The sequence below is a fragment of the Falco rusticolus genome, chromosome 2, assembly GCF_015220075.1.
Source record: "Falco rusticolus isolate bFalRus1 chromosome 2, bFalRus1.pri, whole genome shotgun sequence".
Classification (NCBI taxonomy): Eukaryota; Metazoa; Chordata; class Aves; order Falconiformes; family Falconidae; genus Falco; species Falco rusticolus.
In genome coordinates, this window is record NC_051188.1 from 4299575 (window position 1) to 4327574 (window position 28000).

Genomic DNA, 28000 nt, shown 5'->3' on the forward strand with positions numbered 1-28000 from the left:
TGGCTTTGGCTTCCTATATGAAACAGCTACAAAGCTTCAGGTAAGTTTCTCCCATATTCAACAGCAGTTTAAGTCAATATTAATTGTTCACTTCTTCAGAAAATGGCAAGGATCCTTAAGCTTACCACTGTAAAGCTTTCTAGAAGTATTGGAATGACAATAAAATGCCTGACATAACCCACCGAAACAAATTACTTCAGCATCCAAATTCATTTGAAAAGAGAAAAGACGTTAGGTGTCTAGAAGCTTTAGAAAAATTACAGCAGCTTGTAAAACATAAATTACTGCTTTGAAGCATGGTAGCTCCAAAGACTATATATATATAGATAGAGATATAGAGATATATATATATGTATATATATATTTCAGTTCTACAACGTAGTATCGGGTATTCCCTATTGAAAAACATTAAAGAAACCATAAATGGCTTGCACAGATTTTCCACAAGCACCTGCCGTTAAACCTCAGTTCTCATTATAAAGACAGAAAAGGGGAAGGGGAGAAAAGATTTAAAAAAATGGACCTGCTACCAGGCATCTGCATCTCATCATGTCTTTTCTTACACCACTTAAACCCGAGCCAACACGTGAAGAGTGTTTTTATTATCAAGCTCCAACCAAACACAAGACATTGATGCCATAATTAAGCAACAAACTTCTAGGCTGGGTCAATCTGTCAGGGTAATTGTCAAGAGTTGAAGGAGATGAAGAAGTCTGAGCTCCAGTGAGAATACAGGATTGCCTCGGACTGGAAATCCACACACCAAAACACACTTGCTGTTTTCAAGAACACCTTCAGCACGATCATTACTGGCAAGATTTTCATATAAGTTTGCTATTTTACTGAAAGAATATTCAAAGCATGCATATTTGTTACCATTTCAATCAAGGATAAATCAAACCCCATACTGCTATGAAAAAAACTGCAAAAATTGATGAGCTAACACAGCCACACACACTTTGGAAGATGCCATTCACCCCCGGGAGAGGTTCCCCCATTCACAGACTAGGGAACCTGGCAAACCAGTGAGTGTTTTGCGTAGTCATGTGTAAAATTAGATCTCTGTTGTGCAAGCTAACATTCTACTAATATTTTCATTCACAAGAGACCAAGTGCTTAATTAACATTTATACCAATTCTCAAGCTACAAAGGAGGTGGTGATTTGATACCATGGTTCCTTAAAAACAGCCCTAAATACAGATATAGTTCTTGCTCTCCTCTATCACATATATTTAGTATTTAAATTTGCAACTGCTCCTCTGTTGCAAGTAAAAACTTAGTAAAAAAAAATAATAAAGACAGCATATGTTTGTTAGAACAAGGAGAACAAGTACTGGCTTCCTGTGATGATTTGTTTCAGTTTGCAGTTTTGCCTTCAGAAGCAAGCAGAGGCAAAAGAGATACTATAGTGCAGCACACTGTAGTATGATCTGTATTGTTAACTTAGTTATGCATCTCAAAGTACAGTAATACCGGGGTACTGACATCTCCCAGCCCTCAAAAGTTCCAGTTAAATCATATATTGGGGTTGCTGTGCTAGTTTTGACTGGGGTGGAGTAAATTTTCTTCACAATAGCTGGTATGGGGCTCCGTTTGGATTTGTGCTGAAAACAGCATTGGTAATTCAGGGATATTTTAGTTATCGCTGAGCAGTGCTCACACAGAACCAAAGCCTTTGCTGCTCCTCACCCGACCCTGCCAGTGAGTAGGCTGGGGGGCATAAGAACTTGGGAGGGCACGCAGGACACAGCTGGCACAGCTGACCCCCACTGACCAGATGTTCCATACCATAGGGCTTCATGCTCAGCATACAAAGGTGGGGGAAAAAGGAAAGGAGGGGGGATGTTTGGGGTGATGACATTTGTCTTCCCAAGTAACTATTATGCATGATGGAGCCCGGCTGCCCTGGGGATGGCTGAGCACCTGCCTGCCCATGGGAAGCAGTGAATGAGTCCTTTGGTTTGCTTTGCTTGCGCACATGGCTTTTGCTTCACTTATTAAACTGTCTTTATCTCAAAAAAGTAAAAGTGAGAAAACCTGTGGGTTGATTCCCTCCCCCATCCCGCTGTGAGGGGGGCGAGCGAGCAGCTGTGTGGGGTTTAGCTGCCAGCTGGGGTTAAAACACCACATTTGTTTTTTAATAAATCCTACAAGAAACAATTTACTTTTTGAGACATATCAACTAGCAAATTTTGTGAGTTAACACTGTCACCATCTTGATTAGACACTTGACTTCATTCTTTTCAAAGAAGTTCAAGATTGTCATAATTGCAACTCAAGTCACAACATTGTATGTAAAACAAAAATAAGCATTCTTAAAGATAATTATTCTTCATAAAATAAAATCTTCACTACATAACTATAGATCTCATTACTTTATTTGAATAGCTGCAACTTTCAAAAGAGCCACCGGCCAGAAAAGTTAAGCTATTTTATTATAAAGCCTTCATAAGAAGGTGATTATTTCCACAGCTACCTGTTTATCCCACCACTCAATAGTGACAGGTGAAATCAACAGCAGACACTCTTTATTTTCCTATTCAAGCATGATTTACATTACCCACTAAATCCCAAAGAACATATTTAAATTGGTTTGCACACTTTTAAGACAAGACCATACCCGTGTACAGACAGTTAAAACATCTAACCCACTACTAATACAGGTTAACTTGACATCTAAACTAGTCAAGACTACTATGGAAAACTAGTGACTACTGCTGTCATTACTATTTCTCTTGAAGTTCTCAAGTAAGAGAGGTGACAGGGCAAAGTTCAAGTGTTGTCTGAGCCTTAACAAAAATCTAAAATCCCTCTAAGAAATATTTGATAGCTTCCTAGCTGTCAACATCTGCTCAGCATCCTTTCCTGTAAGGGAAGGTTATACTTTGTTTCCTTAATAATGAACAAGCTCTTTGTTCTAATTATTAACAGGAAAGAAAATATGGCTGTTATACAACTACTGAACAACATTCAAACTTGAGCTTCTAGTTCTCCTTGAGGCTCCTCATATAAAGAAAATAACTTCTACTGGCATCTTCCTAGATTAACCTTTCAGACAAGACAATATAGGCCATGTTTAAAAAAAATAATAATCAAAACCATTTGAAACTGCTGAGCATCAAAACAGTGTTAGAAGTAATCAACAAAACCCCCAAACTACCGATTCCCTTCCTTGACCGCAAAACGAATATGGAGAAGAGTTCCAAGTAGCCGTTACTTGGCAGTTGACATTTGAAAGTTGGTCCAGATTCTAAGAAGTTCAGAAAAACACACTTCAAGGTTTTGTAGCTATTTGCTTAGATTTTGTTATGTATCACTGTCAATGCAAATCCACTGTCATGCAAGGCTGGTATCAAAAGTGAAACTAACCACATATAACTGAAATCAAAATCCCTTTTGCTGTCCAAGGAAAACTACCTACAGTTGGTAAATAACAAATGTTCAGGAAAAAAAAAAGCCCACTTCCATTTTTAATCAACGTCTACCAACTTTATGACTTGTACCCTTAAAAACACCACTTTGGGGAACTAATGGAAATAAAAATAATGTAGAGAAATCTAGTCACTGCAACCCTTTTTCCAAAAGCATAAAATATACCAGCTAACAGCTACTGGCACCACAAACCAAGCCTATCAAGTAGGTTTTATCAAAGGAAAAAGAAAACCCCTGTCACACAAATTATCAAGAATCACCCAACTTTGTGTTTTTCACACCTCCACATTTTTCTTACAGATTAGAAAATGCAAGCAAATACATCACCTACACCAGACACAAGCAAAAAAACCCAAGTAGTTTAGAGATTACATTTTCAGAAGCTAAAACTACTGCCATCTGGGGGGGACTGTTCTAAAACAGTGAGAATAACCTGTCCCCTGCCAAACAGAAAGGCCAATACAGAGAAAAGTTTAAAAATTTGGCAAGTATCAAATCAACCAACACCACAAACTCCACAATGCAAGTAATTTGAAAGCTTTTTAGAAAAGGGTTATACACTAATCATTGTCCTACTGAACAACCCCCTGCCCCACTAGGTCATGCAAATAAGCCATCAGGAATTTATTTTTTTTTTAATCAAATGCATATACTTAAAACACAGGTCGCTATCTCCTCCTTTCCTTTTAATTTATTCTGCAGTTCACACAAGAAAATTACTCTTACACACCCACTTACGTTCTGTCACACTGTAAAAGCACTAGTTTTCTTTACAGTCACCACTTTTAAAGGAGTATTTTCATTAAAAATTCACACTTTTAAGTGTGTTGGAGGTTTTTATGAATAAGTTTTGCAACAGTTTAACAAAAACAATGCTTCTTCTACAGAGCCCTTTATATAACGTAAGAGGTACCGGAGTGCTGGGGAATTTCGATATAAAGACCTATTTTCCAGAAATGTAACCCTGTTTTGAGAAGTTAGCAGATCACACCTGTCTTTTTCACATTGATTAGGCACCGGACAACATGAGGACACAACACATTCATCATATGTCATTATTCATTTCAGCAGCGGCTGCTGCGAACTGACAAGACAGGACGCCTGCACTTTGCAAAAAGCAACTTCCTTTATATGAGAAAGTACCTAGTGCCGATTTAATCAAACCAGCCCGCACAGACAAGGCGGGGTTGGTGGGGAAGGAGGTGAGAGCGAGCGTCTTTTGGGGGAAAAGCAGGGGCTGTTGGACCAAAAGCAGCCCTGAGCTGGGCTTCTCCAGCAGCAGGAAGTTTCTATGGGGCCTTGCCGAGCATGCGCCGTGAGCTCCTCGGTCTCCCTATGTGGCAAGAGTGCAGAGGCAACAACTAAACCAGTAACAGAGACAAGAGACCAAGAGCAACAAGCACCTTCTTCTCTATATTCCTACCGCCGCCTCCACACAGCCCTCCCCAGGCTGCTCTCCTGGTCGGGGCCCTCCTGCATCCATTGTGCGGAGCAGGAATTAAGAGAGTCTGACAACCAAATCTGCTGCTGGAGAGAGGAGAGGGGAGGAGAGGAGGAGCAGCCTGAAAGCAAACTGGAGTGCATAACCCATCCCTCCACCTCGCACAGCTCAGGTGGCGGTGGGGAAGGCTCAAGCAGCTGAGCTTATCCCCCCGCCCCCCCCCCCCCCAACTACAAGAGGGGACGAGGGGGAGGAGAAGAGAGGGATGGAGATGGCACACAATGGCTGTCTGTGTGTGGGGGGAGGAGATGGCCTACAACAGCAGCCGTGGGGAGGGCTCAGGGTTTCTCTGTGCCCCCCCCCCGCCCCAATTCCTCACCCCCACACAGACAGAGAGGAAAGGGGGGTGCGTGTATGAAAGAAGATCAGGACGTTGCTCCGGGTGTTGGTGCGTGTCCTTCTTGTTTCAGGGGAGATATAAAAAAAGGACACATACATGGGGGGGGGGGGGCGGGAAGGAGGGCTGCGAGGCGACCCCCAAGCCGAGGGGAAGGGAGTAGATGAAAGAGACCCGCTGCCAGCGCCAGGCTGAACAATAATAGTTATTTCAGCTTATCCTGCTTCCCGCGGGAGGCCCGCCCGCACGGAGCCCGGGGACAAACCCAGAGAAACCAGAGGGGGGGGGGGAGGGAGGGGGGTCACAGCCGGCACAGGGAGGGGGGAGGGAGGAGGTCCCCCACCTCCGCCCCATGCTCCGCCGCTGGGGGAGGCGGCTCCCCCCTACCCCGAAACAACTGCTCCCCCCCCCCCCCCAAAAAAACCCCAGAAGGGCCCTGCAGAGGGGGGAGAGGGCTCCCCTCCCCCCGGAGGGCCGCTCCGGGAATCCCAGGCCCCTCCTCTCCCTCAGCGCGCTCCACCCCCGGGGCCGGGAGGAGGCGGGGGGGGAATAGCCCCGGCCCCCCCTCCGCCCCCAGCACCGCGGCCCCCCTCAGCCTGCCGTACGGGGAGTGCAGGGGTGGGGGGAGGTCTCCGGGCCGCTCACCCTGGTCTCCGGGCTCCTGCGGCGGCTGCAGGACGCGCTCCAGCTCGGGGAAGGGCAGCTCGGGCAGGTCCAGCAAGGCCCCGTAGCGCTCGAGGAAGGAGCAGACGACGGCGAAGTTAGGCCAGGACCCCGGGCAGCACGGGCCTGCCGGAGGAGGGGGAGGCGGAGATGGAGCCGGAGGAGCCGCCGCCGCCGCCATCTTGGACCTGAGGATGGAGAAGGAGCTGGGGAGGGGGGGAGGGGGCGGGGGGAGGGAGGGGGCGCTGCCGAGCCGCGCCGCCACTATCCCACAATGCAACGGCGGGACGAGGAGAGGAGGGGAGGGGGCGGCAGCTAGAGCGGCGCAGGCCGACTCCCCTCCGCCTCGTGCGGCCAGGGGAATGAAAACAAGGCGGAGCAGCGGTTGGGCTGGGCGGGGCGATCTATGTGGAGGCGGGGACAGGCCGCTGGCCTGGCCAATCGGAACGGGCCGGGGGGCGGGGCCGACAGGTATCTCTGGCCAATGAGCGGGCAGCGGGACGTTCCACCCCCCTCCCCTCGGCGGGATTGGGGGAGATTGCGACCGGCGGGGCAGGGGTCGCGCGCTCGGCGGTGAGTGCGGGCGCGTAACGGCTGTAACGGATGGGCCGTAACGGATCACCTCAGCGGGGGGGGGGGCGGCTCGGACCCTGGCCCGAGCCCTGCGGGCAGAGGGGTGCTCCGCAGAACGGGCCGCTGCCCGCCCGGTGGGGCGGGAAGGGGGGGGGAGGGCTGGTGGCAGTGGCGAGGTGTGGGGCCGCCTCACGTAAGGCCTGGCCTCGGCGGGGGGGGAGGGGGTTCAAGGGCTGTGCCCCAAGCACCCAGGCTCCTGGCCGTGTGTGTCCCCCCATGCTTGTCTCGGGTCTCTGTGCTTCTCTCCCTCCCCACCCCCTCGTTTTCAACGGGCTGCTCTCCCCCTTTTACCGGCATCCCTCCCCCAGTAACTCCCCTGCAGGCTCCCCAGCAAAATCTGCTTCCCGACTTCCCGGAAAAAGGTTTTCCGACTTCAACTTGACACCTGCCCCCTCCCTATTTAATAATCAGCTTATTAATTATTATTAGAATTGATATAATATTATTTAGTTAAAATTAATTGATATTATTTATTAAATAATAATTTAATAAATCAGCTTCCCGACTGCCCGGAAAAGGTTTTCCTACTTCAGCTTGACACCTGCCCCCAGTTTAACCATGCCCAGGCCCTCCTGCTGGCCTTTCCGCTGCCCGGGTTTAACCGGGACCTGCTCTCCTGGCAGCTGTGCCACTGCTGAAGCTCGCCCACCTTCGCCCACTGACCCCGCTCCCGCGTGGTGCTGGGGGCAGCCTCATCCTTTGATGCCTTACAGGAGTTGTTCTGCCTGCAACTTGACGTATGCCCGTTTACACTTTCACCTTTATCCTCTTTGATCGCAGGTTGGTCCTTGGATTTTATGAAACTTTCTTTCCTTTCGCAGTCCCTCAATAAAATACCCTTTGGTGCACTGTTCTGTCTGTTGCTGGTGGGTGCTACTCTGAAATAACGTTTACCTTCACAGAAGACAAGTGTGCTGGCAGCTTTAAAAACCACATGCTTGCCTGACTGCACAAGTATCTTCAGTTTCCTTCTCAGCTGTTTTTTTCTTCTGCCATCCTTGGCCACAGCTTCATTTCTTTCTTTCAGTATAGTCTCCTTGCATAAACTTGTATTTTCCGACCTTTTAAGCTTTTCTGCTTCCTTTATTTCCTACATTTTTAAACTCTCATAACTCTGCTTATAGATTCTTGAACCGTTTCTCCTCCTCGTCTCTTTGTGTTTGGACTACTGCGATTTACAGAAATTTTCAGTTATACTTCTGAGTTTTATATTTCATGGTCTCTTGATCTTAAGCAGTACTCTATTTTTGGTACTGTACATCTGTCATAGTGAATAGTTAAACAACTCATTTGTTGGCAAACTACTTTCCTACTCCTTGCCGATTAGTGATCGGACCATGCCCTGCATCAGGAACGTCCAAAGTTCCTGTTAAAAAGTTCATTCTTAATCCAATATAAGATACTCTTATTAATTCGAATGACCTTACTGATATTCTCTGGCAGTATTGCAGGTAATAGTTTTAGATTACGAATTTTTTATGTATGGCTTTAAAGTTTTGTTTCTTCATTTCTGCTATTTACTTATTTTTGTGCTGCTTGGAAAAGATCACATGGAACACTTGCTCTCCCATTTCCAGTTTGTGCCCGTTTGATTGTACGGTCCCAGCCTTGTAATACTATTTGATTGGGAAAGCTGATATTCCTTATCATTTTATTGTTTGTTCACCTCTGTCTAACCTCCAGTTCTAATTCTGCAATTACTCTCAAAACTAGTACAGGCAAAAATCATTTTCATTCTTCAGAGCCAGGTTCTGGGTGGTTTATTCAGCCTTTACTCTCTGGTTGATGGGTGATTTCTTTCTGTTGGGACTACTGCTGGTTATTGCTTCTGCTATAATCTCCCTTCAAGCAGATTTCTGGAAAAATAGTCTTAACAGGCCTTCGTTTGAATCCATTGCAGTGCAGATGTGTAATGAGAGAATCTAGAATACATGAATCCAAGCAAGTTTTACTCCCCCGTAGCTGCTTGCCTGGCTTCCTGTTTGGCAGGGCACATGTGCCACTAACTTCACAAAGGAACAAGAAAGAAAAGAATCGCCCTGCTATTCAGTGGAAGAAGCACCCCTGGCAGACTCAGTCCTGTGCTGAATCCAAAGTAACGCTCTTTTTACTTAATGCGACATTCGGAGCGGGATACTGAGATCCCCTCCTGGCAATCTGAGGAGAGCATGCCCTGTCTGGCCATACCATGATTTGCTGTAGCACGTGCAAGACAGGGAGAGAGGCTTCCAGGACTGGAAGCCTGGTAGTCCAAAGATTTCTCTTTTGTGAGGGCTCTTTCATTTGTGCCACCAGGGTTCCTATGATTGATTGATTCCCCCCCCCCCCCCCCCCCCCCCCCCCCAATGAATGAATTTGAATGGTTAAAAAGTAAGGATGAGAAACTACATATCAGGAAGGATCTGCCACTCAGGTATTGCGGAACATCCAGGAGCAGAGCTCTTCTTATGGCTGAAACAACCAGTTTTCTTTGCAATGCAGATTTCAGACCATCTCCTGAACTGGAAGGGCAGAAAGGTGGCTTTACCCTTGAGACGTGTCAGTTGACTGCCACGCTAGCCTAATGCATTTCCAGGGTATCGCCCTGCGATTCCCCTCGCTCTCTTGTCGTCTACTGCCAGTACCACACCAGCAATCAGATTGCAGTAACGTGGAGGACTGTGAAGAGGGTGGAAGCTTTCACTGTGTAGTGAGGCAGTGTCCCTGCCCTGCTGATGCCCAGCTGTGATTGTGATAGCAGATCTAAAATTACTGCAGTTAGTACCAAAAAGTGCTGATAAGGCCTCAGCTGGAGCGCTCTGTCTAGTTCTAGGCAGTAGACATCAAGGAAAGATGTGTACTAATTGTTGGTTGCTGGGGGGGGGCGGGGAAGGACAAAAGCAGAGATGCAGAAAGCATAACTGAAGGGAAGTATATTTGATCTAAAAAGAAAGGAAAAAAAGATTGGGACTTAAGTCCTCAGGAAAACAAAAGATGGTGGAAAAGGCAAAGATTAAGCTGTTGTCCTTGTCCACAACAGAAAGGATTAGAAATAATGAGTTTAATTCTAAACAATGAACACTGGGGTCAAACATTAGAAAAGATACTATTTGGGTGTTTAACTGTCCTGAGACATGATGGGAGCCTTGGCCTCTGTAAGGAGTGATGAGGGAAAGAAGGCTTCACACCTTCAGCTCTCTGAAAGTCTTGTTTGCTATAGCAATAATGGCATTGCCATTGTTTTCTTCATGGATTTTCTTCTGGGTTGGTTTGTTTGGGATTTTTTTTTAACCTCATTTACCACGTTAATGAAGTGGCCAAAGAAACCATGTTTCTCTCCGACATTTTAGGAAATAATCATCATCTTCATTGTACGTTTTGGGGAGAAAATTAAAACCCAGATGTGAGAGGATATTCTGGGACCTGATGATCCCTGTTGATGGTTTTAAAAGTTGTGCACCCAATACTAGTCTAGATTTAGCATGTAAAATGATTTGCCCTAAATCCTGCACAAGATCCCCAAGAGGACTGGTAATTCAACAAATCTGCTGATCCTCAGTTCACTTCTGTTGTCACAAAATCACGTGGATAAAGTCTGTAATAGAGTTTCCTTCCCAGCTCCTTGGGGCAAGGATGGAATTTTCTGTTTTTATTAATGTGCTGCATATGTTAGCCTGATGTTATGTATTAAATATCCTTTTTCCAGACTTTGGTTCAACTTTGTGATGTCTTCCCCTGAAATTGCTTCCCTTTCTTGGGGTCAGATGAAGGTGAAAGGCTGCTCTACAACATATAAGGACTGCAAAGTATGGCCAGGAGGGAGCCGAACCTGGGATTGGCGAGAAACTGGGACTAACGTAAGTTTGCTCTTTACTATCCATCCTGCATTTTACACGGGACTCTGAGGATGGTCCAGGTTAAAGTTCCAGCCAGAAATTCAGCGAGCTGCCTTTTGCTTTCATCGAGGCGTTTTACTTTTCCCGGGAAAGGATTCGGTGTATGTTTCAGTACCGAGTGTGCGGAGAGGGGACTGCAGACATGCAGCAGATACCCTGACCAGACTTCTCTCACACACAGTTGGAGCTCTCAAACAGCATTCTGCATTTGATTAAGAGTGCCATTGTCTTAACATACTGGTAACAATCTCTTTTTAGGTTGTGTACACAAAAGTTGTCTTGAGTGAGATAGGAAAAGAAATTATGGGCAGTAAAATCCACAGTGACTAACCTTATGTGTTTGGAAGACAACAAAGCATGTGGTTTAGTTTATATCCTTTTCCTTGGGGTCTCTTATACTTATATCAGAGGAAAAATATGCAGATACAGTGTCATATGCGCTAGTTTTTTGGTGAAAAACTCACAATCTGGCTAACCATGCAGTGTCTTCTTTTGGTAGCCATATACTGAGTGCTTGCCCTCACAATTTCTAAACTTTATCTGTAAATGCTATCAGAATTATATAAATGTGCATGGAACAGTACTGACATTCCAGATTTAGAAGCAGTACAATGTCTGTTGCATTAGGAACTTGGTGGTGATAATTGTCCCCATATTAGGGCTTGCGTGAGGATAGCTGGAAAAAAATTCCATGCTTTCGAAGCAAAAGTTAAAAGCACAAAGCAACTATGTACTGATCCGGCCTTAGACACAGCACCACCTGCACTGTATCCACGCAGAGGGTACAGCTCTGTTGAATTAATTTTGACGCAATTGAAGGGCAGAACCTTTGGTTTTGGAACTTCATTTGTAACCTTTGGGGGAGCAGAACTTTTTTAACCTTTCAGAGTTCGGTTTATGCAACGTATACAACACCAAGAGAAAGGAAGTGCCTTCAGGTAAAGATCTCTGTACCTTGCAGAGAGAACGATAGCTGTGCATATAACCTTTGTAATATTTCATTTATGGTCTGATTATTAAAAGTGCATTTTTCACTGGCTGTTCAGAGGGGTGGGATGTGTGGTGACAGTCGCTTTTTGTTTGTTTGACAATCTTGTTTTCCTGTTTTATATGCACATGTGACTGGGAAGCAGGACAGAGATGGTGGGTGAAAAGTTCCCAACTAGTTCCCAGCTCAATCACATTTTGTTACTCATTCCGACCACTTGAAAAGTTTGGTTTCAAATTATAACCTACTAACACTTAGGAGAGACCGCTTTCTTTTTAAGGTTTATAACAAGGGATATCTTCAGGTGAGAGGCACAAGTTTTAAGTCCATAAAAGTCTTCAGAGGAGTCCTCTGAATGAAACAAGAAAGAATGAGTCTATGTTAAATTAAAATTGGAGGAGAAAAAAACAGAAAAATTGGGTTATTTGGAGAGGTAGGTTTTCTGGCATCCTTTTTATATAATCAGGAAGTAAAAAAATGCCTATTTAGATTTTGCCTTATAGAAGTCACTTCTAAAGCTCCGTCTTTAGGCCAGTTCTACCCTTGCAGCTATGAGGAGTCAGGTGGTTTAAAAATGAAAAGCAAGCAACAAATATGAGAACTGAACTAAGCTTTTCTAGACTGCATCTCCAACTTTGAAGAACTGCAAAAATGTTAATCCGGTTAGCACTGGAAATAGTGGGATTCACCAGGTGCATTTTTTGCGCATTTCTTTGCGGTAGATAGTGTGCCTACTTTCTCTGAGCATGTTTTTCCTGGGGATAGGTGGAGCCAAAGTTTGGGAAACAAGCCGTGCTGGCCGTGCCCCACACTCCAGTTGGAAATAATTGCTTCCTTTCCTTCTCTGCTATCAGACTGCTGTCTAGTATGTAATTCTTCCATCGGGAAAATTGTATAACTGGCTCTGCAAGGTTCTGTAACTAAGCACTAATAGTTCTTACGACCTTAACCCTTGGGGATGAAAGGCAGCCTCCCGGGCTGGCCGCATTTCAGTGCCATCTGCTAATGGGAGAAAAGGAGTCCTGAAATGAAGGCCAGGGAACACAACAGGCAAGAAGTCCTGCTGCCCTTCCTCTTTCCCTCCAGCTGTCAAATCAGCAACGGTACAGTTCTGTCACGTCACATGTTTCCTTTAATGGCACTGGTTTCCTACAAAACATATAGAAGCCCTGGCATCAGTGTGTCTTGGTGTAACCAAAGAAAATCCTTGTGTTCCATGGCTTCAAGGTCTCAGTGTCTTACCATGACAGCAAACCTTCCCCACCGATCTGATTATTGTAATTGCAGTAAAACGTAACTGTTCTTTTTGTCTGAGTCTACTTCAAAAAACCTCAAAGGAAGATCATTATTTATTCAGTCATAAGCACGTACCTGCAATCATTTGGTCTGAGAAAGGTCTGCATATTGAAGTGACCTCTGCATTCTAGGTGTGGAATCAGGTGTAAATGGAAAAAGGGGAGCACAGCTTCTAGCCCTGCCAGCCCAAAGGGGCAACTGTGTCTTGGGGCACAGCAAGCCCAGGCAGCCGGTGGAGGTGGAGGGAGGTGATTGTCCCAGTCAGCACAGTGCTGGTGTGGCCCCACCTCCAGTACTGTGTGCAGTCTTGGGCACCTCAATACAAGAAGGACGTCAAAATAATGGGAGTGTGTCCAGAGGATGGTGGCTAAGACGGTGAAAGGCCTTGAGGGCAAGACTTAGGAGGAGTGGCTCAGGTCACTTGGTTTGTTCAGCTTGGAGAAGAGAAGGCTGAGCGGGGACCTCATCACAGCCTACACCTTAAGAGGAGCAGTGGAGGGGGACGTGATGATCTCTCTCTGGTGACCAGCAGTAAGATGCGAGGCAATGGAGTGAAGCTGAGTCAGGGGAAGTTCACACTGGACATTATGGAAAGGTTCTTCACTGAGAGGTCACAGGAACAGGCTCCTCAGGGAAGTGGTCACAGCACCAAGCCTGTACGAGTTCGAGGAGCGTCTCGATGATGCTCTCGGTCATATGTTTAAGTTTTTAGGTAGTCCTGCGAGGAGCAGGGAGTTTGCCTCGATGGTCCCTATAGGTCCCTTCCAACTTGAGAGATTCTGTGATCTATAAACTTGGAGAACCATAAAGGTCAACTGTCTCTGTTGCTGAAATTCCAGATACCAGCCAGGCTAAGGCCTTGCTTGGGGAATAAGTTTAATCCAGTCGTTGGAAGTTGCACTCTGCTGTGGAAGGTTTTTATCACCTGCAACTTCAGGAACTCAGGTGTTTGTTTCAGCTTGAGAAGCCTTGCTTCTGTTCTGCAAGCCGAAACATGGCGAGGGCTGAGAAGAGAACTCTTGGTGCCATGTGTGAGGCTGCAGCATCAGCTGCTGAAGACTTGGGCAGGGGAAAAAGAATAGCAGAGGACCCAAGGACATCAAAGAGAAAAGCTGACTAACTAATGGAACAACAGAAGCCAGTTGTTAAGCTGGTGCTTTGACGTTAAGTCATTGAAAGTATGTAGTATTTTCAGGAAGTATAGGGGATAAACCATAAATATAACATACTCCAGAAGTCTGCCATGGCAATTCCCACTTCATGTGAGAAACTCATCTTAGTCCTCTAAAAGAACTTGAGAGTCTTACCAAAAAAGGAGTGTGTGTGTGTGATAATATTTATGGTTTAAAAAAAATGCTCACCAAAGAGGGGCAAAATTCTAACCACAGGTTGTACAGTACCTTGTTCTTGGCTATACAGAGATAAATAGAAACCGAATCCACAAGGAGAATTAGTCTTACATAATGTTCCATATTAACATTACAGGTGTATTTATGGACTCATATGTTTAAAGCATATTAGTAGTAAATGGGTGCACTTTAAAAAACTCATAATCAGGATGCTGTTAAAGCTCTTTTTTTTCTTTGAGGAGTTAGGTTTCAAGTATTTCTTTCTCAAGATTTATAATACTGCAGAAATTGAAACTGTTAACTGAAATGAAGCTAACCGATAAGTTTCAGTCCTCTTTGGCAAATGAAATCTGCAAAGTAAACAAGAATTTAATCATTTTAATTATTTGAGGAGCTCTTTGTAATTAAAGCGAGTAAACTTTGGCTTGCCACAGTCTTTATTACAGAAAGAATTTGTTCATTTGAAACCGAAGAGCAGCATGTTGCAATTTATTGATTTCACTTTAACTTCTAATATTTATGAAATGCTGGTTGTTAGACATAAATGTTTTAGAAATGTGTAATGCATCTTTTTTATTTTTAACTGTTTAATAAGGAATTATAATATTACCAGCAATTGATTATCATCCTTCATCTGCATACAAAATACCTCGTTTTAATTACCAATGTTATCTACTCTGTGTGTGCAGGACAGAGGGTTGTGTTATGTTTTGGTACTGCTAATTTACCTTGCTACTCTGCGGACAGTTTCAGAACATATAGATGAAGCTTTCCTGGTTGATGCTGTCAGTACACAGACTGTTTTATTTTCCTCCCCTGACACTCAGCATTCTCCAGGAGTGCAGCCAGCTGACCTTGAAGAAGTTGTCAAGAAGGGTGTTAAAACTGTGGTGATTGGTCGTGGCATGAGCGAGGCTTTGCAGGTAGGTTTTTTGTTCTGCGTGAAACATAAACCAGAGCTGTTTGTTTTCTCTCTCCCTCTGATTAAGGGAGAAAAAATAAAATATCTACGATGCTTTACTAAAAGGGAGAAAATTCAGGACACTGAATTACCATGACTGAGCTCCTGCCAGGAGTCCCTCTCTTCCTGAAAGAAACATCATTTGAGCCCCTTTGTATTAGCGTCAATGTCAAGCAGTAAACAGGTTTGTGTTCTGCTACAGGAGCAATTTAAACACGGAGCATTTTTGACAATGTCATTAGTCCCCTGCCCGCGCCCCCCCCCCCCCCCCCCCCCCCCCCCCCCGAATTGGTTATGAACTAGCTCTCTAGCCTGCTGTAAAGACTTTGATAATTAGGCTTTTTTGTTACTAATGTTGGCAGGGTGTCACTTCAGCAGATAAACTAGCTACAGAAGGCTCAGAAGCGCTGGGCTTTACTTCACGAGAAGCAATTATTTAGCTTTTTGATGAGGTAACACCTTACTTAGATTAATTCCCTTTAGCTCCAGTTCTATTTATTTGTGTAAGAAAGGGCTGCATTTAGGAGGCGTGTAGATAAAACTAGCTTTGTGGAAGAGAAAAAATTTAAATCAATCTTAGAAATATCTGGGCATATTATCAGTTACTGAAGCGCATCTGCTAACAAACGGCATCAGTACCTGTTTTTCCTCAAGCCTTCCAGTGTGAGGGGAAAAAAATCTAATACTTGCTCTTCCCATTTCCTTTTCTCTTCTGAGGTTCCACCATCTACTGTGGACTATCTGAAGAAAAATGGGATTGACGTGTTGGTCTTGCAAACAGAGAAGGCTGTGCAAGAGTACAATGCCCTGGCTGCTCAGGGTGTCAAAGTGGGGGGAGTCTTCCATTCAACCTGCTGAAGCCCTACAGCTCATTCCGCCTGCCTCCACCGCTGCCAAATCAGACACTCCTCCCCACTGAGTCAAATTACAGTCGGCAGCGTGGGGACTTACGTGCCAAGGCATTTGCGCGCTGACAATCTAAAATGCAAGGACAGTTTATTAGTTCAGGGTTTAAGCAAACAGAGTCCTCGCAAAAGGGGCCTGTTAATGAAATTAATTATAGAACCATTTCCATACATTCTTCAGGTTGACTTAATCTTCCTTTGAAGACTGTACGTATTCTGGTTACTTAACTTTTCACCTGTTGGCTATATTAAGATACTAGGTTTTAAATACTTTATTAGGAAATGGCCCAAAATTACAGTATTGGCTGTTGGAATGGAGCCATAAGGTAGCTGATGAGTAAAATCAAGTGGTAGATACGAAGCGGGGGTAAAGAAGCACTTTACCATTGTTGTATAAATAAATAAGTTAAAAATAAAATACATTAAAAGCCAAACCCAGATCATACAACTTTGCCTCCTGCTGGCAGCTTCAGTCAGCATATTGACTAATCCAAGAACACGTAATTTTGCACTTTTAAAGTTTACATTGAACCTGGAAAAAGGAAAAAAAAACCTACAGGGAGTAAACCCAACATCTGGGCCTTAAAGAGCTTTCCTGTGAATTATGCCGATCGACTTGTGCAATACACATCTATTCAAAAGTTTCTACGTGCTGAAAATCATCAGATTTGTCACAAAACCGGAGTTTGCAACATAAAATTGTTGATCTTTAGGAAATCAGTCTAAATTGCTGCTAGCAAGGTGCTGATAGCAAGCTGGGGATGGATGTGAGAATCCTTACCGGTCATTATCCGATGATTTAAACATTGTGCCAACAAGTGTATCATTACACTGAAAGTTTAAAAGATCTCTTAGTTACTCTTCTTTGTGGGCTTCTATTAATATTACCAGTTACAAGTTACCTACTGTAGATGTATTTATTTTTCCCCTGCCAGGCTCACTAATTCTTGAGCTGTGCATATTAAGCCTGTGTGTATTAATGAAATACAAAGATGATGCTGTAAAAGCCCTGAGGCACTCAGAGCTATCCAAGTAGTAGCAGAGAGGCTTAGATTGGTATGAGAATGCAATGATTTTCCCAAGACCCAAGAATAACCTTTTACAAAATACTATTTCTGTTTATTTGCTCTAGGAATCATTTAAAACTTTCTATCTGATAAAATACAGTGTGGTGTGAAAGCAAAGGGAAAGTGAGTACTTGGAAGTTTTATCTTGAATCTAATTACAGCAATATTTTCTAATAGCGTGGCTGTATTTGAGGCAACAGAAACAAGCAAGAACCGCCTTTCCAGCTGCATCCCTGGTTCTGTGACACAGCAGCTGGTGTAACGCGCCTCGCAACTGCTGTGACATGTATCTGAGTAACTTGCATGGTGTGAAGTAGAAGGTGAAGTGCTGACCCAGAAGGCTGTAGTCATCCCAAGGGGATGCCAGCAGAACCAGTTCCTACTCATCTGCAGAGTGTGACGACTTTTTGCATTAAATGTTGTTACCTTATAATGGAAGTGGTTTGACTCTCCTGATCGCAGTCATACATTTGCGTTATTTCATCAGCTTTGGGGCCTTAGGAAGAGACTTTGTAAGGCTTTTACTGAGACGACAGCTCCAGGTTTTTTTAAGCACTGCAGTATGCACGTTACTGTTAGGAGAAGTTGAGGAAACACCTGATCTTTTACCTCGCATTTTTTTCTTTTTTAAAAAAATATTTTCATATTAATGTGGTACCTTAATGATGAAGCCACATTCAACAAAACTGCTCAGCCCAGGCATTTGAGGAAAATGCCTGGCTACGTAGCTGGTGCTGTGTGTCCTCCCGAAAAGCATGAGAGGAGCGCAGCCCGCGTAGCTTTGCCAGGTGACTTTCAGAGGTGTGCCTTGCCCAGCTTTGTGCTGCAGCCTCTTAATTGTTGTTCCTTTCATTTGGCAACCGGTAGGATGCAGAAGATTCCACTTCCAAAAAGAGGGAGCTGCAGCATGCAAAGCGGATTTCTCTTTTTAAAGGCAAACTGCTATGTTTCATCACCGTCGGTGTGAAATTTCAGTATCGACAAGGAGATTGTCTGCTGCAAGTCTTTTCCATCCGTATCTTCTATTCCTGCTCTTGTCACAGCTTCCTGAGTCAGCTTTGTCGGTTCCCACAAAAGCGCCTGCTCTACTTGGGCTGCTCCAGTCCCTGAAAGCCCAATTTCCTCTTTGGTGCCTGAAATTGCTTTGCTACATGGTGGAAACAGCTGGGACTGATTCATCAAAAAATGCAACCAGAGCTCAAAACCAGTATCTTTATTAAATCGCCGCTTTCAGCTAGAGCCATAAATAATTCGTTAAAATTATGGGCTCCTTGCCCAAATCGTGGGAACACACTTTTACAGGGCAGGATTTCTCACATATACCACTTCTCTGCCTCCCACCAGGAAAACGATCTCCCACCCTGACATTCTCATTAAAGCAGAGCTGCGGCTGGGCTGGGTGCCAGGAAGATCCCACCCCAGCTGCTCTGCTGCCGAGCGGGACGGTCCCCAGCCCTTATCTTTGTGAAGCAGCATGCGCGAGCTGGCAGCCGGGAGAAACGGCTGTAAAAAGGCTCGCAGACACACCGAGCGCAACACAACCCGCATTTTTGAAGGGGCATCAGGCAGCGTTTGTGCAAAGCGTAGCACGTACCAGCCTTCAGACTTTATTTTGAAGGCCCGCTAATATTGTCTTAGCCAACTGGAAAATAAAAATAACAGCCTGCTCCCACATTCCTGGTGCCTGCTACTAAGAATAAATGGGAAGATACGAGTGAAATAAGATGAAAATAGCGATTGCGTCTCTGACTTGGTCAAAAGATTTGAGAAGTCAGGCAAGCAAGGCAGGAATCAGAGGAAACCCATCTCTGTCAGCTGGAACCCAAGGCGATGGCGTATGGTCCTGATTTAAGTGCGTGCCCCATTCTTGCGTCTTTCCAAGAACTTTGTACTTTTTGCAGCGAGTGTGCCCGCCTGCTTCGTTTTGCTATACTTTTTAAAATAAGATATGTGAAAGCCACACCGGGTTTGAGTTAGTATCCCATAAGGTTCAACTTTGTTCCAAATACATTTATGCATTGTTTTAAGAGTTCTTGACTTGATAATTGCATTATTTGTTTGCAAAGTTCTAAGAATTTGCCTAATGAATTTCAATGGACTTCAGCAATCTGATCATGAATTTCCTATTAAAAAGCATTCAGAGCTAGGCTTCCCCCCCACCCCCAGATGCTGTATGTAATTAAATCTGCAATTAACAGTAAACAGGACAACGCATTTTCAAACCACTAAGCTATACCCCTTTCACACGAGTTCAGCCTTTTCTCTGCCAGATTCTTGCCCCTCTTCCCTTGCGTCTAATTAGGAGGTAAAACGCAGAGGTGAGGGGTGTTTGATCATTACTCACTTTGAGGAGATTATTTGCCCTTGCTTCTAGATCACTCAGTCTCCCTGTGGCTGCAGCTCTGTACTGGCACCGTGTTCCTACACTTGGAAATGTTGGAGAGGACAGGATCTCCCCATACTTGGGCGATTGTGACCTGAAGTGCCTTGTTCCCTCTTCAGCAGAATTAAAAGATGCAAATTATCTTTGTGCATGAGTGCAGCCCTTTGTTTTGCTTTTCATTCTGAGATCAATCATCTTTTAGGCTATTGCAGTACAGAAGTCCAACAATCCTCCAAAATTCAAGGACAACGGGTGAGCGGGTGGAGGCAATTCTGAGATGACACGAAGCCCTGGAGCTCCACAGAGCACGAACTCCAGTGTTTTTGAGAGCAGAAAAGCCTAAATGCCTCAAACCTGGGGATGGGATGGAAAAGTCAACATCTAGATTTTAAAAAATGGAAAAAAATTAGATTACACAAATTTCCTTTCAGATTTCCCATATGTTGGAACATGGTGTGAAAATGCATCTTTTAAAGAGAAAGTAAGCTAAAATACACTGGAGATCAAGGCATAAGCAGCTTTAAAAAAAAAACCAAAACAACAAACCACAACCGAAAAATAACAAAACAAAAGCAAACCTACTGAGTAAGAAGGGAAGGGGCAGCAGCAATAGGGTGGTAGCGTGCTGCACAGAAAGACCTGCTACAACACAACGTATTTGTAAGGGATGTTTTACTAGGGCCTGTAGGGATAGGACATGGGGCAACTGTTTTGAATGGAAAGAGAGTGGGTTTAGATTGGACCTAAGGAAGAAATTCTTTACCATGAGAGTGGCCCAGGCTGCCCAGAGCAGCTGTGGGTGCCCCATCCCTGGCAGGGCTCAAGGCCAGGCTGGACGGGGCTGGGAGCAGCCTGGGCTGGGGGGAGGGGGCCCTGCCCCTGGCCGGGGTGGGAGTGGGTGGTCTGGAAGGTCCCTTCCAACTCACATTGTTCTGTGATTTTATGTTTGCAAGACTGCTTCAAACTAGGAATCAGAGGAAAAACTACAGGATGACATCAAGAAAAGCCAACTATTGGAATAATTCCATTAGGAGACTGGGAACATTCACAGCAGTCTTACATTTACAAGTGGTTTTAGACATCTTGAAATCACAGATTAAGAACTTTTCTGTAGCCCTTCAAAGTCTGATTCTTGGTGGCAAGTGATCTTTGCCTGCTATGTCATATAAAGGAGCTCAAGCATAGCACAAGGGGAGCAAAATAATATAAATTTGTTCCAGTGCAGCGCTCAAAGAAAGATGCCAATATTTTGATACTGAAAGTGGGGGTGGGAATTATGGCCAGAACAGAATAGCTGTTTGGTCATCTGTGGCCTGGGAACAAACAATAAATCACAACTCAAATACTAAGTTATGCTCAAATACTCAGAGCAGCCCAACTGCGCTGAGGAAAGGCAGAGCTGATGCCAGACAGCTGGCTCATGCCAGGCCCCGGGGGCGTTATCTGCAGGCCTGGGAGGAGCACAAAAGCTTGGCTGTGCTGCCCGTCGCTACCGCCCTGCGCCGAAAAGGGCGGCAGGCAGGGCTGTGCCTATCACAGCATCAGTCGTGGCCGGGAGCGTAGGGACACCATGGACATGAACGTCTTTATCGGGATGACAAAATGCAGAAATAGGGGTGAAATGTAAAATTGAAAGGGGCGGGGGGGGAGTCTGTAATGAGCTCACGCAACTCATCAATTATCTGCCCGGACACAGCTTCATAATAAGAGATGTCCGTCAACCCTGTCCACTGGGAACTGCACTGAGGATGCCAAAGAGGAATCGGATGGTAACACACGTGCAAGAAGTTGTCAACGCAGTGCCCTAAAGGCGAAATACCAAAAAACACCTTTGTAAGAGCAGCTGCACTAAGAAAGGATATTTAATTCAAGAATAACTAAAGCAGCTAAATAGTTTTATGGTTATGAGTCTTTGGCCCACAACATGTCGGTGCCAAAATATTTTTAAGTAATTAAAATAGTCACAAAAAACCCAAAATATAAATAATTTTAAAAGTCACAAAAAACTTGCAGTAATCCCTTCTTAGCCTAGGACTGCACAGACACACATGTTCACTCATGAAATACAGGAAGCAAAATTAGCACAAGTTTTCCAATTTTATTGTAGGAAAGCACACGAGGGGTTATTATTTACGTTGATCTCTGTACAACTGGAAAATATTTCTTCACTGCTTCATTTACTTGCTTAAAATACACCTTTTTTAACAATTGCTTGATGGACACAGGTAACGCTTGGCTGCTGCACTATAAAGTTTCTCACATTAAGTGCTCCTAGAAAATCCTACCAAAGGATTGCCACAAATTGTAGGAAGTTCCTCAGTCCGCTGAAGCCTTGCATACAGGAGCGATGCACAGGCATTTTACAACAGGAATGCCGAAGGATCTCGTTTTTAGAAAGTTCTTGTCCCTCCGTATTCCCTGCGTACCTCCTTAGGGGAACACGGACAAGCTGCCTGACTTCTGCTTAATCAAGAGCATCTTTGGCTACTTCAGCTGATCAGAAACGAGTTCTGACTGCCAAAACCGCTGCCGAACCGGAACACTGAACAGATTTTCTCATCCCAGTAAGATTGGTTCAGGCCAAGATCCCCACACGGAAACAGATTCCCTAAAACTCTGTGGGATGGAGTTAGTAATTTTCCAACCCATGGTATTTAATCGCATTGTTCATAAAGACATACAAATGTGCAACCCAAAGAGCTGGATCACAATTCAGAAATTAATGTTTGACTCCATTTTACGTAAACAAAAGTAGTAACGTACTGTTTTGTGGCTGTAACTCAATTAAACTCCATGTCCTGCTAACTGAAGTTCTGCTGCTTGCACCAGCAGTTCCTCCTCTCCCCACACCGCAACACGAACAACCTGTGCCCTCCCCAGAATTACTAGCTTCAGTACAGCTGTAGAGGATGTAAAATATAAAATAGCTCAGGATTTAGCCTATGGCAATTGGCAATTTCACTTTGAGGTGCAGTTCCTACACAAGAAAAGCACTTTAGAATATTTTCTTTTTTTACTAAGAATTTAAGTATCAATGCACAAATGCAAGTTTTCAACATTCAAAACCAATAAACCCCCAAAACCCACAACAAACCCACCCCAACAAACCCCCATAAAACCCCTGAACTCCTCAGCATTGTTTCAGAGTACTGTAAAAAAAATGTTGATTTATGTGCCTAAGCATTTACATAGTAAATACCTTAGTAAATACCTAGCAGAAAACCTAGAGGCCTTGAAAAGAAACTTTTGATTAAAAACTGAAGATACAGCCCAATGAAATTATGAGAATGCTGACTAAGAACTGTCTTGATCTTGTTGATTCAATATAGAATCACGTGCATTTTCTGGAAACTACTCTCAGTTGGCTGAATAACTCCTGTATTGGTCTTTCTGCTTCTTAACAGCAGACCAATGGTTCTTCAGCAGCTTTATTTCTACGGTTGACTTTCTTTTACGCAAGTATAAAAGTGTTTCGGTTTGGTTCACTACCTTGGAACACAGCATATCGCTTTCACATAACACAACGACCCCATAAATACATTTCTTTTAGCGACAGACTTCACCGTCTGGCAGGTTTGGGCATTATATAAACTTTGACAGGTTTGCTGAGGGGTATGGTCCCTTCTATGCCGTTTTCAGATTGTGGGAGAGCCTCCAAGCTCTCGCTCCAGGTAGATTTTGGAATTTTAGCAGATGCCTTGCTCCTGTTGGAATTGTAAGCCAGCAGCAACCGCACTTCAATCTGACATGGCTCTGCAGAGAAAAAAACCCAAACAATAACCCAAATGTGACTGGGATCACACAGCGAACAACCAATACTGAATGAAATTTTCTCTCACATATGCTGGGTAAAATACAGAGCCACTCTGGGCTAACCAGAATCCAACGTGGTATTTGAAAATTCAACTTTTTCATTACATTCAGCACAGCAGAATTAAATATGGTTTTAGGGTTCCGTCCCACCCTTGTCATCACTTAAAATGAGAATCTCAACGACTAACTTACAAATAGCAACTTTCAAAAATAACTGTTAAAAGTAAATGTAACCAAATAGTAATAAAATCATAAAACCGCCACAGAACTAGCAGGCCTTGCTCCATTTATGGCAAAATTATGTAGATCCAGATGACGTCTGGCAAGACTCACAGCACAGCAGATTACTTGAAGACTCTCTTCTGCTGGAGGATTTTATACCGCTAGACAGCCTTGTCCCCTCTTTCACCACCACAGCAGCTATATCCCAATACTGTCCGTAAGATCATAGGATCACAGAATGGTTTGTGTGGAAGGGAGCTGTACAGACCAGCCAGTCCCACCCCCGGGCAGGGCCCCCTCCCCCCAGCCCAGGCTGCTCCCAGCCCCGTCCAGCCTGGCCTTGAGCCCTGCCAGGGATGGGGCACCCACAGCTGCTCTGGGCAGCCTGGGCCAGCGCCTCGCCGCCCTCACGGGGAAGGGTTTCTTCCTCATGTCCAACCTAAATCTCCCCTCTCTCAGCTTCAAGCCATTCCCCCCTGTCCCACCACTCCCTGCCCTTGCCCAAAGCCCCTCCCCAGCTTTCCTGTCGGCCCCTCCAGGCACTGGGAGCTGCTCTAAGGTCTCCCCGCAGCCTTCTCCTCCCCAGGCTGCACAGCCCCAGCTCTCCCAGCCTGTCCCCACAGCAGAGGGGCTCCAGCCCTCTGACCAGCTCCGTGGCCTCCGACGGGCCCGCTCCAACAGGTCCGTGTCCTTCTGATGCTGAGGACCCCCGAGCTGGACGCAGCGCTGTAGGGGTGTCTCAGCAGAGGGGAGCAGAGGGGCAGAGCCCCCTCCCCCGCCCTGCCGGCCACGCTGCTGGGGATGCAGCCAGGGCACGGGCGGCTTTCTGGGTGTGAGCGCACATTGCCGGGTCATGTCCAGCTTTTCACCCACCAGCACCCCCAAGTCCTTCTCCTCAGGGCTGCTCTCAATCCCTTCTCTGCCCAGCCTGTGTTTGCTACTGGACATGACTCCAACCCACGTGCAGGACCTTGCACTTGGCCTTGTTGAACTTCATGAGGTTTATACTGGCCCACTCCTGAAGCCTGCCAAGGTCCCCCTGGATGGCATCCTGTCCCAGGCGTGTCAGCCGCACCACTCAGCTTGGGGTTATCAGCAAACTCACTGAAGATGCGCTTGATCCCAGCGTCCATGTTGCCAACAAAGATGCTGAACAGCGATGATGATTTCACTTCGTTCTTCTCCCAGTGATCGTAACAAAAATGGGCTTTCGGTCTATACAGTATGACTCTGAGCAGCATGCTGGACTATATCCCCATCAAAATTTTCCTTTCTAGACTGAAAACACCACAATTCCTTTAGGTTTTCCCTATGGACTTGTACTGGTTTTGGCTGGGATACAGTTAATTTTCCTTCCCAGTAGCTCACATGGTGCTATGTTTTGGATTTGTGACTGAAATGGTGTTGGTAACTCTCTAGCTACTGCTGAACAGTGCAGTATTCATGAGTTTTCTCACTTTTGCCCTTCTGATTCTCTTCCCCATCATCCCACCGGGGGCAGGGGGCAGCCACCAGGTGCTTAACTGTACACGTGGGTTAACCCACAGCAGAACCACATTGCTGACACCTAAATGAAACCCACCTCATTTTAAGATGCAACGCCCAGGACTGCAGCAGTTCTCCAGCTGAGATGTCACCAGCACCAGACAGAACACAAGAAATAACCTTTTCCCACAGCCATCCCACAGCTCAGCTAACACCTCCCCGAGACTCACCTGCTCGCCATCCTGTCAACTCTTATTTGTAGCCTGCAGTCACCCCTATCGCTCGTGCCATACACCTCTCGGTGAAGCCGTGCTTTGCGTTTGGGCATTCTCCTCCCTAAGCACACACTTGTTACTGGTCTTCAGTAAGTTCCATTGTCTTGAATTAAGGCGATTTCTCTACTTTCAATTCTGACCCTGTTTCCTGAACCCCTCCCAGCTCAGTGTTCTCCCCACGTTTTATATGCCTAAGTGCTAATTTCAAAGTTAATAGCTAAAATAATGGCTAGGGGAGGCACCAGGACGGGCCATGCTTAAAAACACCCTCCCAGTGAATGCTGTGGAAGCAGAAATAAGAACTTGATTCAGCTCTCTCTGGTACAGGATCAACCTTTAAATCCAGACACTTCCAGGTGTAGAAACAACACCGTTTTTTCTTCTCCAAAACAAAACAAAGATAGTGGGATGAACATGTACACCATGGAAGCGGTATATAAAAAGGAATACGTGAAAGAACATGGTGCTAAACAAAAATCTGTTGGTTAAAAAAAATAAATCATTAAATCCTATCAATAAACTGCTCAGAAAAAAACCCCACACTTTTGAATAAACATGAAGGGATTAAAAGAAAACAGGACAAAGGGAGCTGCGAACAAATACTCTCTGCTTTTGTCGTTTGAAGCCCGCAAACCAATTACTGAAGCGCCTTCATGGGGAAGTGTGAAAGCCAACCGAGCCGGAATGGGGACGGTGGAGCTGCCTATTTCATCAGAGCTAAATGGTGGGGTTTTAGGGTGTTAAAAAGGTGAAAGTTTAATCAGCAGTGAAACTGTACTGTCGAGTACACACAGTTCCAAAGGTTCTCTGCCACGCTCAAATACCTGTCAGATCTAAACCAGTGAGTTACAATGAGTCAGTTTACCGGGACTCCTTGCCATTAAAAGAGGATGCAGATCTGACTCCTACAACTGATACTGCTCTGCACGGAAAGGGGCGAGCTCACCTTGTGTGCATGCTCCTGCGCAAAGGCTCCCAGCGCTGGGAGACTGCAGGTGCAGCCCCCGGCACACAGCAAGCACCATGAGAGCAGCCCCCCTAGAGCCCTGTGGAGCAGCACCGCCCTGTCACCCAAGGAGCGATGTACGTGCTCAGAGGCTGCAAGAACAGAAACCTGAGCAACACAGCAGGCAGCATCAACAGCTGTAGACTCCAGGATCCTCCGAGCCCCCAAGACGGTGGGCACATAGCTCTCATGTGCAGGAGACTGGGATGAAGGAAGACACATTCTTATCTTAGAAAAGTGCAGCAACACAATCACGTAAATCTGTATCATTAATGTTACCTGTCCAGGCTGTGTGCGAGAGGTAAACCTGAGTTATCAGTCTGTGCCTTCCAGGACCAGGATTTCGAAAGTCAGCTGGTTTAGGATGGATTAGCTGTGCTTGTCCATCTGGATACAATACCTGGAGGGGTGGGGGTAGAGAAATAAAAAAAATAATATTTTTTTTTAAAAAAAAAAAAAAAAAGGAGGTAAAACAACTGAATGACAACTGGACAGGGGATTTTCACAGTGTGCATTACTTTGGTGTTTTCTGTTTGAGTTTGGAAGGCAAGGGGGTGTGCTTTATCATGAAGCCAGGAGTCTGGTTGCCCTGGATGTAATGGCCACACACTGGCCAATCAGACCCACAGCACAGGTGGAAAAAAAAAAACCAACATCAGCTTCTTTCTCCGCATTGTAAAGAGAGATTTTAATTCCTTTGTTATGCTGTGAATTTGCATATTTTACTTGGCATCACACCCCACCTACCTCCGGAGCTGCATTTGAAACCAGTATTTCAGCAGCAGGAAGAAATTTTAAGTTGTAATTACAGAGAGCAGAGAGCCTGTATACTTCTGTACCATTCAGAACAGCTTCTTTTGCTCCTCTTTCTCCCACTACTCAAGCTGGAAGTTCACGAGCGTTTATTTATGCTCATGTCCATAATGTGCTGAGTGCATGTGGAAGCACCGTGTGGAGCACAGAATGGCACCGCAGTACTCAAAGCCTCAGGAACTGCACACAAGTCAACTCAGCGCACAACATACAAACCAGTTCCCGAATGTTTGGTCATAAAAGACAGAAATCCAACACTGTTACTAATAGAGTGTATAATTATTTGCAATTTAGAAGTATTGACAACTTTAACCCTAAGATGCAATTTTGTTTGCATCAATATCAAGTGACTGCTTACCTGAACTTTAACGGTTCCCTGGGGATCCTGCACATGTTCCAGGGTTGCATCAACATCCAGTGCCACTACCAACCCCGATGTAAACCTCAGCGGATTATCAGATTCACCGGTAGGCTCAATGATATTCGCAGTAGCTCTATGGAGCTACTAGGGGCAAAGTAGTTGGCAAAAATAAGGAGGTGGGGGGAGGAGGAAAAGAAAAAAAAAAAAACAAAACCACACAATCATTTCTGTTCTTAATGGAGAAGTTGTACATGAACTTTGGATTCTTTTAAATACTACCAGGAATTATTAAGTTGTCTGTATTTTTAGCAGTAGTCCTGGGGATGTTAGGTAAGAAGAAAGCCTTTGAAAGAATAACACTTGTGACTGACCAAGAACCCGAATTCTAAAAGCTTCATGGTGTATTAGGATCTAGTCAGATGCTAAGACAGTCTACAAGAATACTGCATTGTAGTTCTCCGAGTTAAGCTGACCTGCTCTGGAAGAGGAAGGTGGAGGAAGGTACTTTGTCGCAGAGTTGTCTGAAGAATCTTGACCACTTCCGAAGGCTTGGATGTCACAAGTCTGGGCATTAAGTCCAGCAATTTATCTACAAGACTCCCTTGCATATGTGGGAGCTCAGAGATGAAACATC

At 45.0% G+C, this 28000-nt stretch overlaps 3 protein-coding genes across 12 annotated transcripts in view; 1 reads left to right on the forward strand and 2 right to left on the reverse strand.

Moving 5' to 3' along the window:
• Positions 1-6201, reverse strand: part of RSF1 (remodeling and spacing factor 1) — a 67055-nt gene extending 60854 nt beyond the window's left edge. For both annotated transcript variants that reach the window (XM_037377989.1, XM_037377990.1), the window contains exon 1: positions 5917-6201. In XM_037377989.1, the coding sequence (XP_037233886.1) occupies positions 5917-6115 (199 nt within the window). In that variant the 5' untranslated portion in view covers positions 6116-6201. The remainder of the gene's footprint in view (positions 1-5916) is intronic.
• A 9-nt stretch (positions 6202-6210) lies between these two features.
• AAMDC (adipogenesis associated Mth938 domain containing) lies at positions 6211-19540 on the forward strand. 7 transcript variants are annotated; one of them, XM_037377995.1, is made up of 5 exons: positions 6469-6507; positions 7281-7347; positions 10253-10403; positions 14903-14998; positions 17876-19540. In XM_037377995.1, exons 2-5 carry the CDS (start codon positions 7307-7309, stop codon positions 18116-18118), a joined length of 531 nt encoding a protein of 176 aa, XP_037233892.1. In that variant the 5' UTR covers positions 6469-6507; positions 7281-7306; the 3' UTR covers positions 18119-19540. The 7 variants fall into 7 exon arrangements, with proteins under 7 accessions (XP_037233889.1, XP_037233888.1, XP_037233892.1 ...); XM_037377997.1 differs by lacking the exon at positions 7281-7347 and adding an exon at positions 7348-7433 and having other exon boundaries at positions 6472-6507; XM_037377992.1 differs by lacking the exons at positions 7281-7347; positions 17876-19540 and adding an exon at positions 15754-17460 and having other exon boundaries at positions 6211-6507.
• A 1929-nt stretch (positions 19541-21469) lies between these two features.
• Positions 21470-28000, reverse strand: part of INTS4 (integrator complex subunit 4) — a 39430-nt gene continuing 32899 nt past the window's right edge. For 2 of the 3 annotated variants that reach the window (XM_037376517.1, XM_037376516.1), the window contains exons 20-23: positions 27840-27999; positions 27364-27507; positions 26472-26592; positions 21470-23144 (exon numbers count right to left, since the gene is read on the reverse strand). In XM_037376517.1, the coding sequence (XP_037232414.1) occupies positions 22951-23144; positions 26472-26592; positions 27364-27507; positions 27840-27999 (619 nt within the window). In that variant the 3' untranslated portion in view covers positions 21470-22950. Of the gene's footprint in view, positions 23145-26471; positions 26593-27363; positions 27511-27839; position 28000 lie in introns of those variants that run through there. The other variant, XM_037376518.1, reaches the window with a different exon arrangement.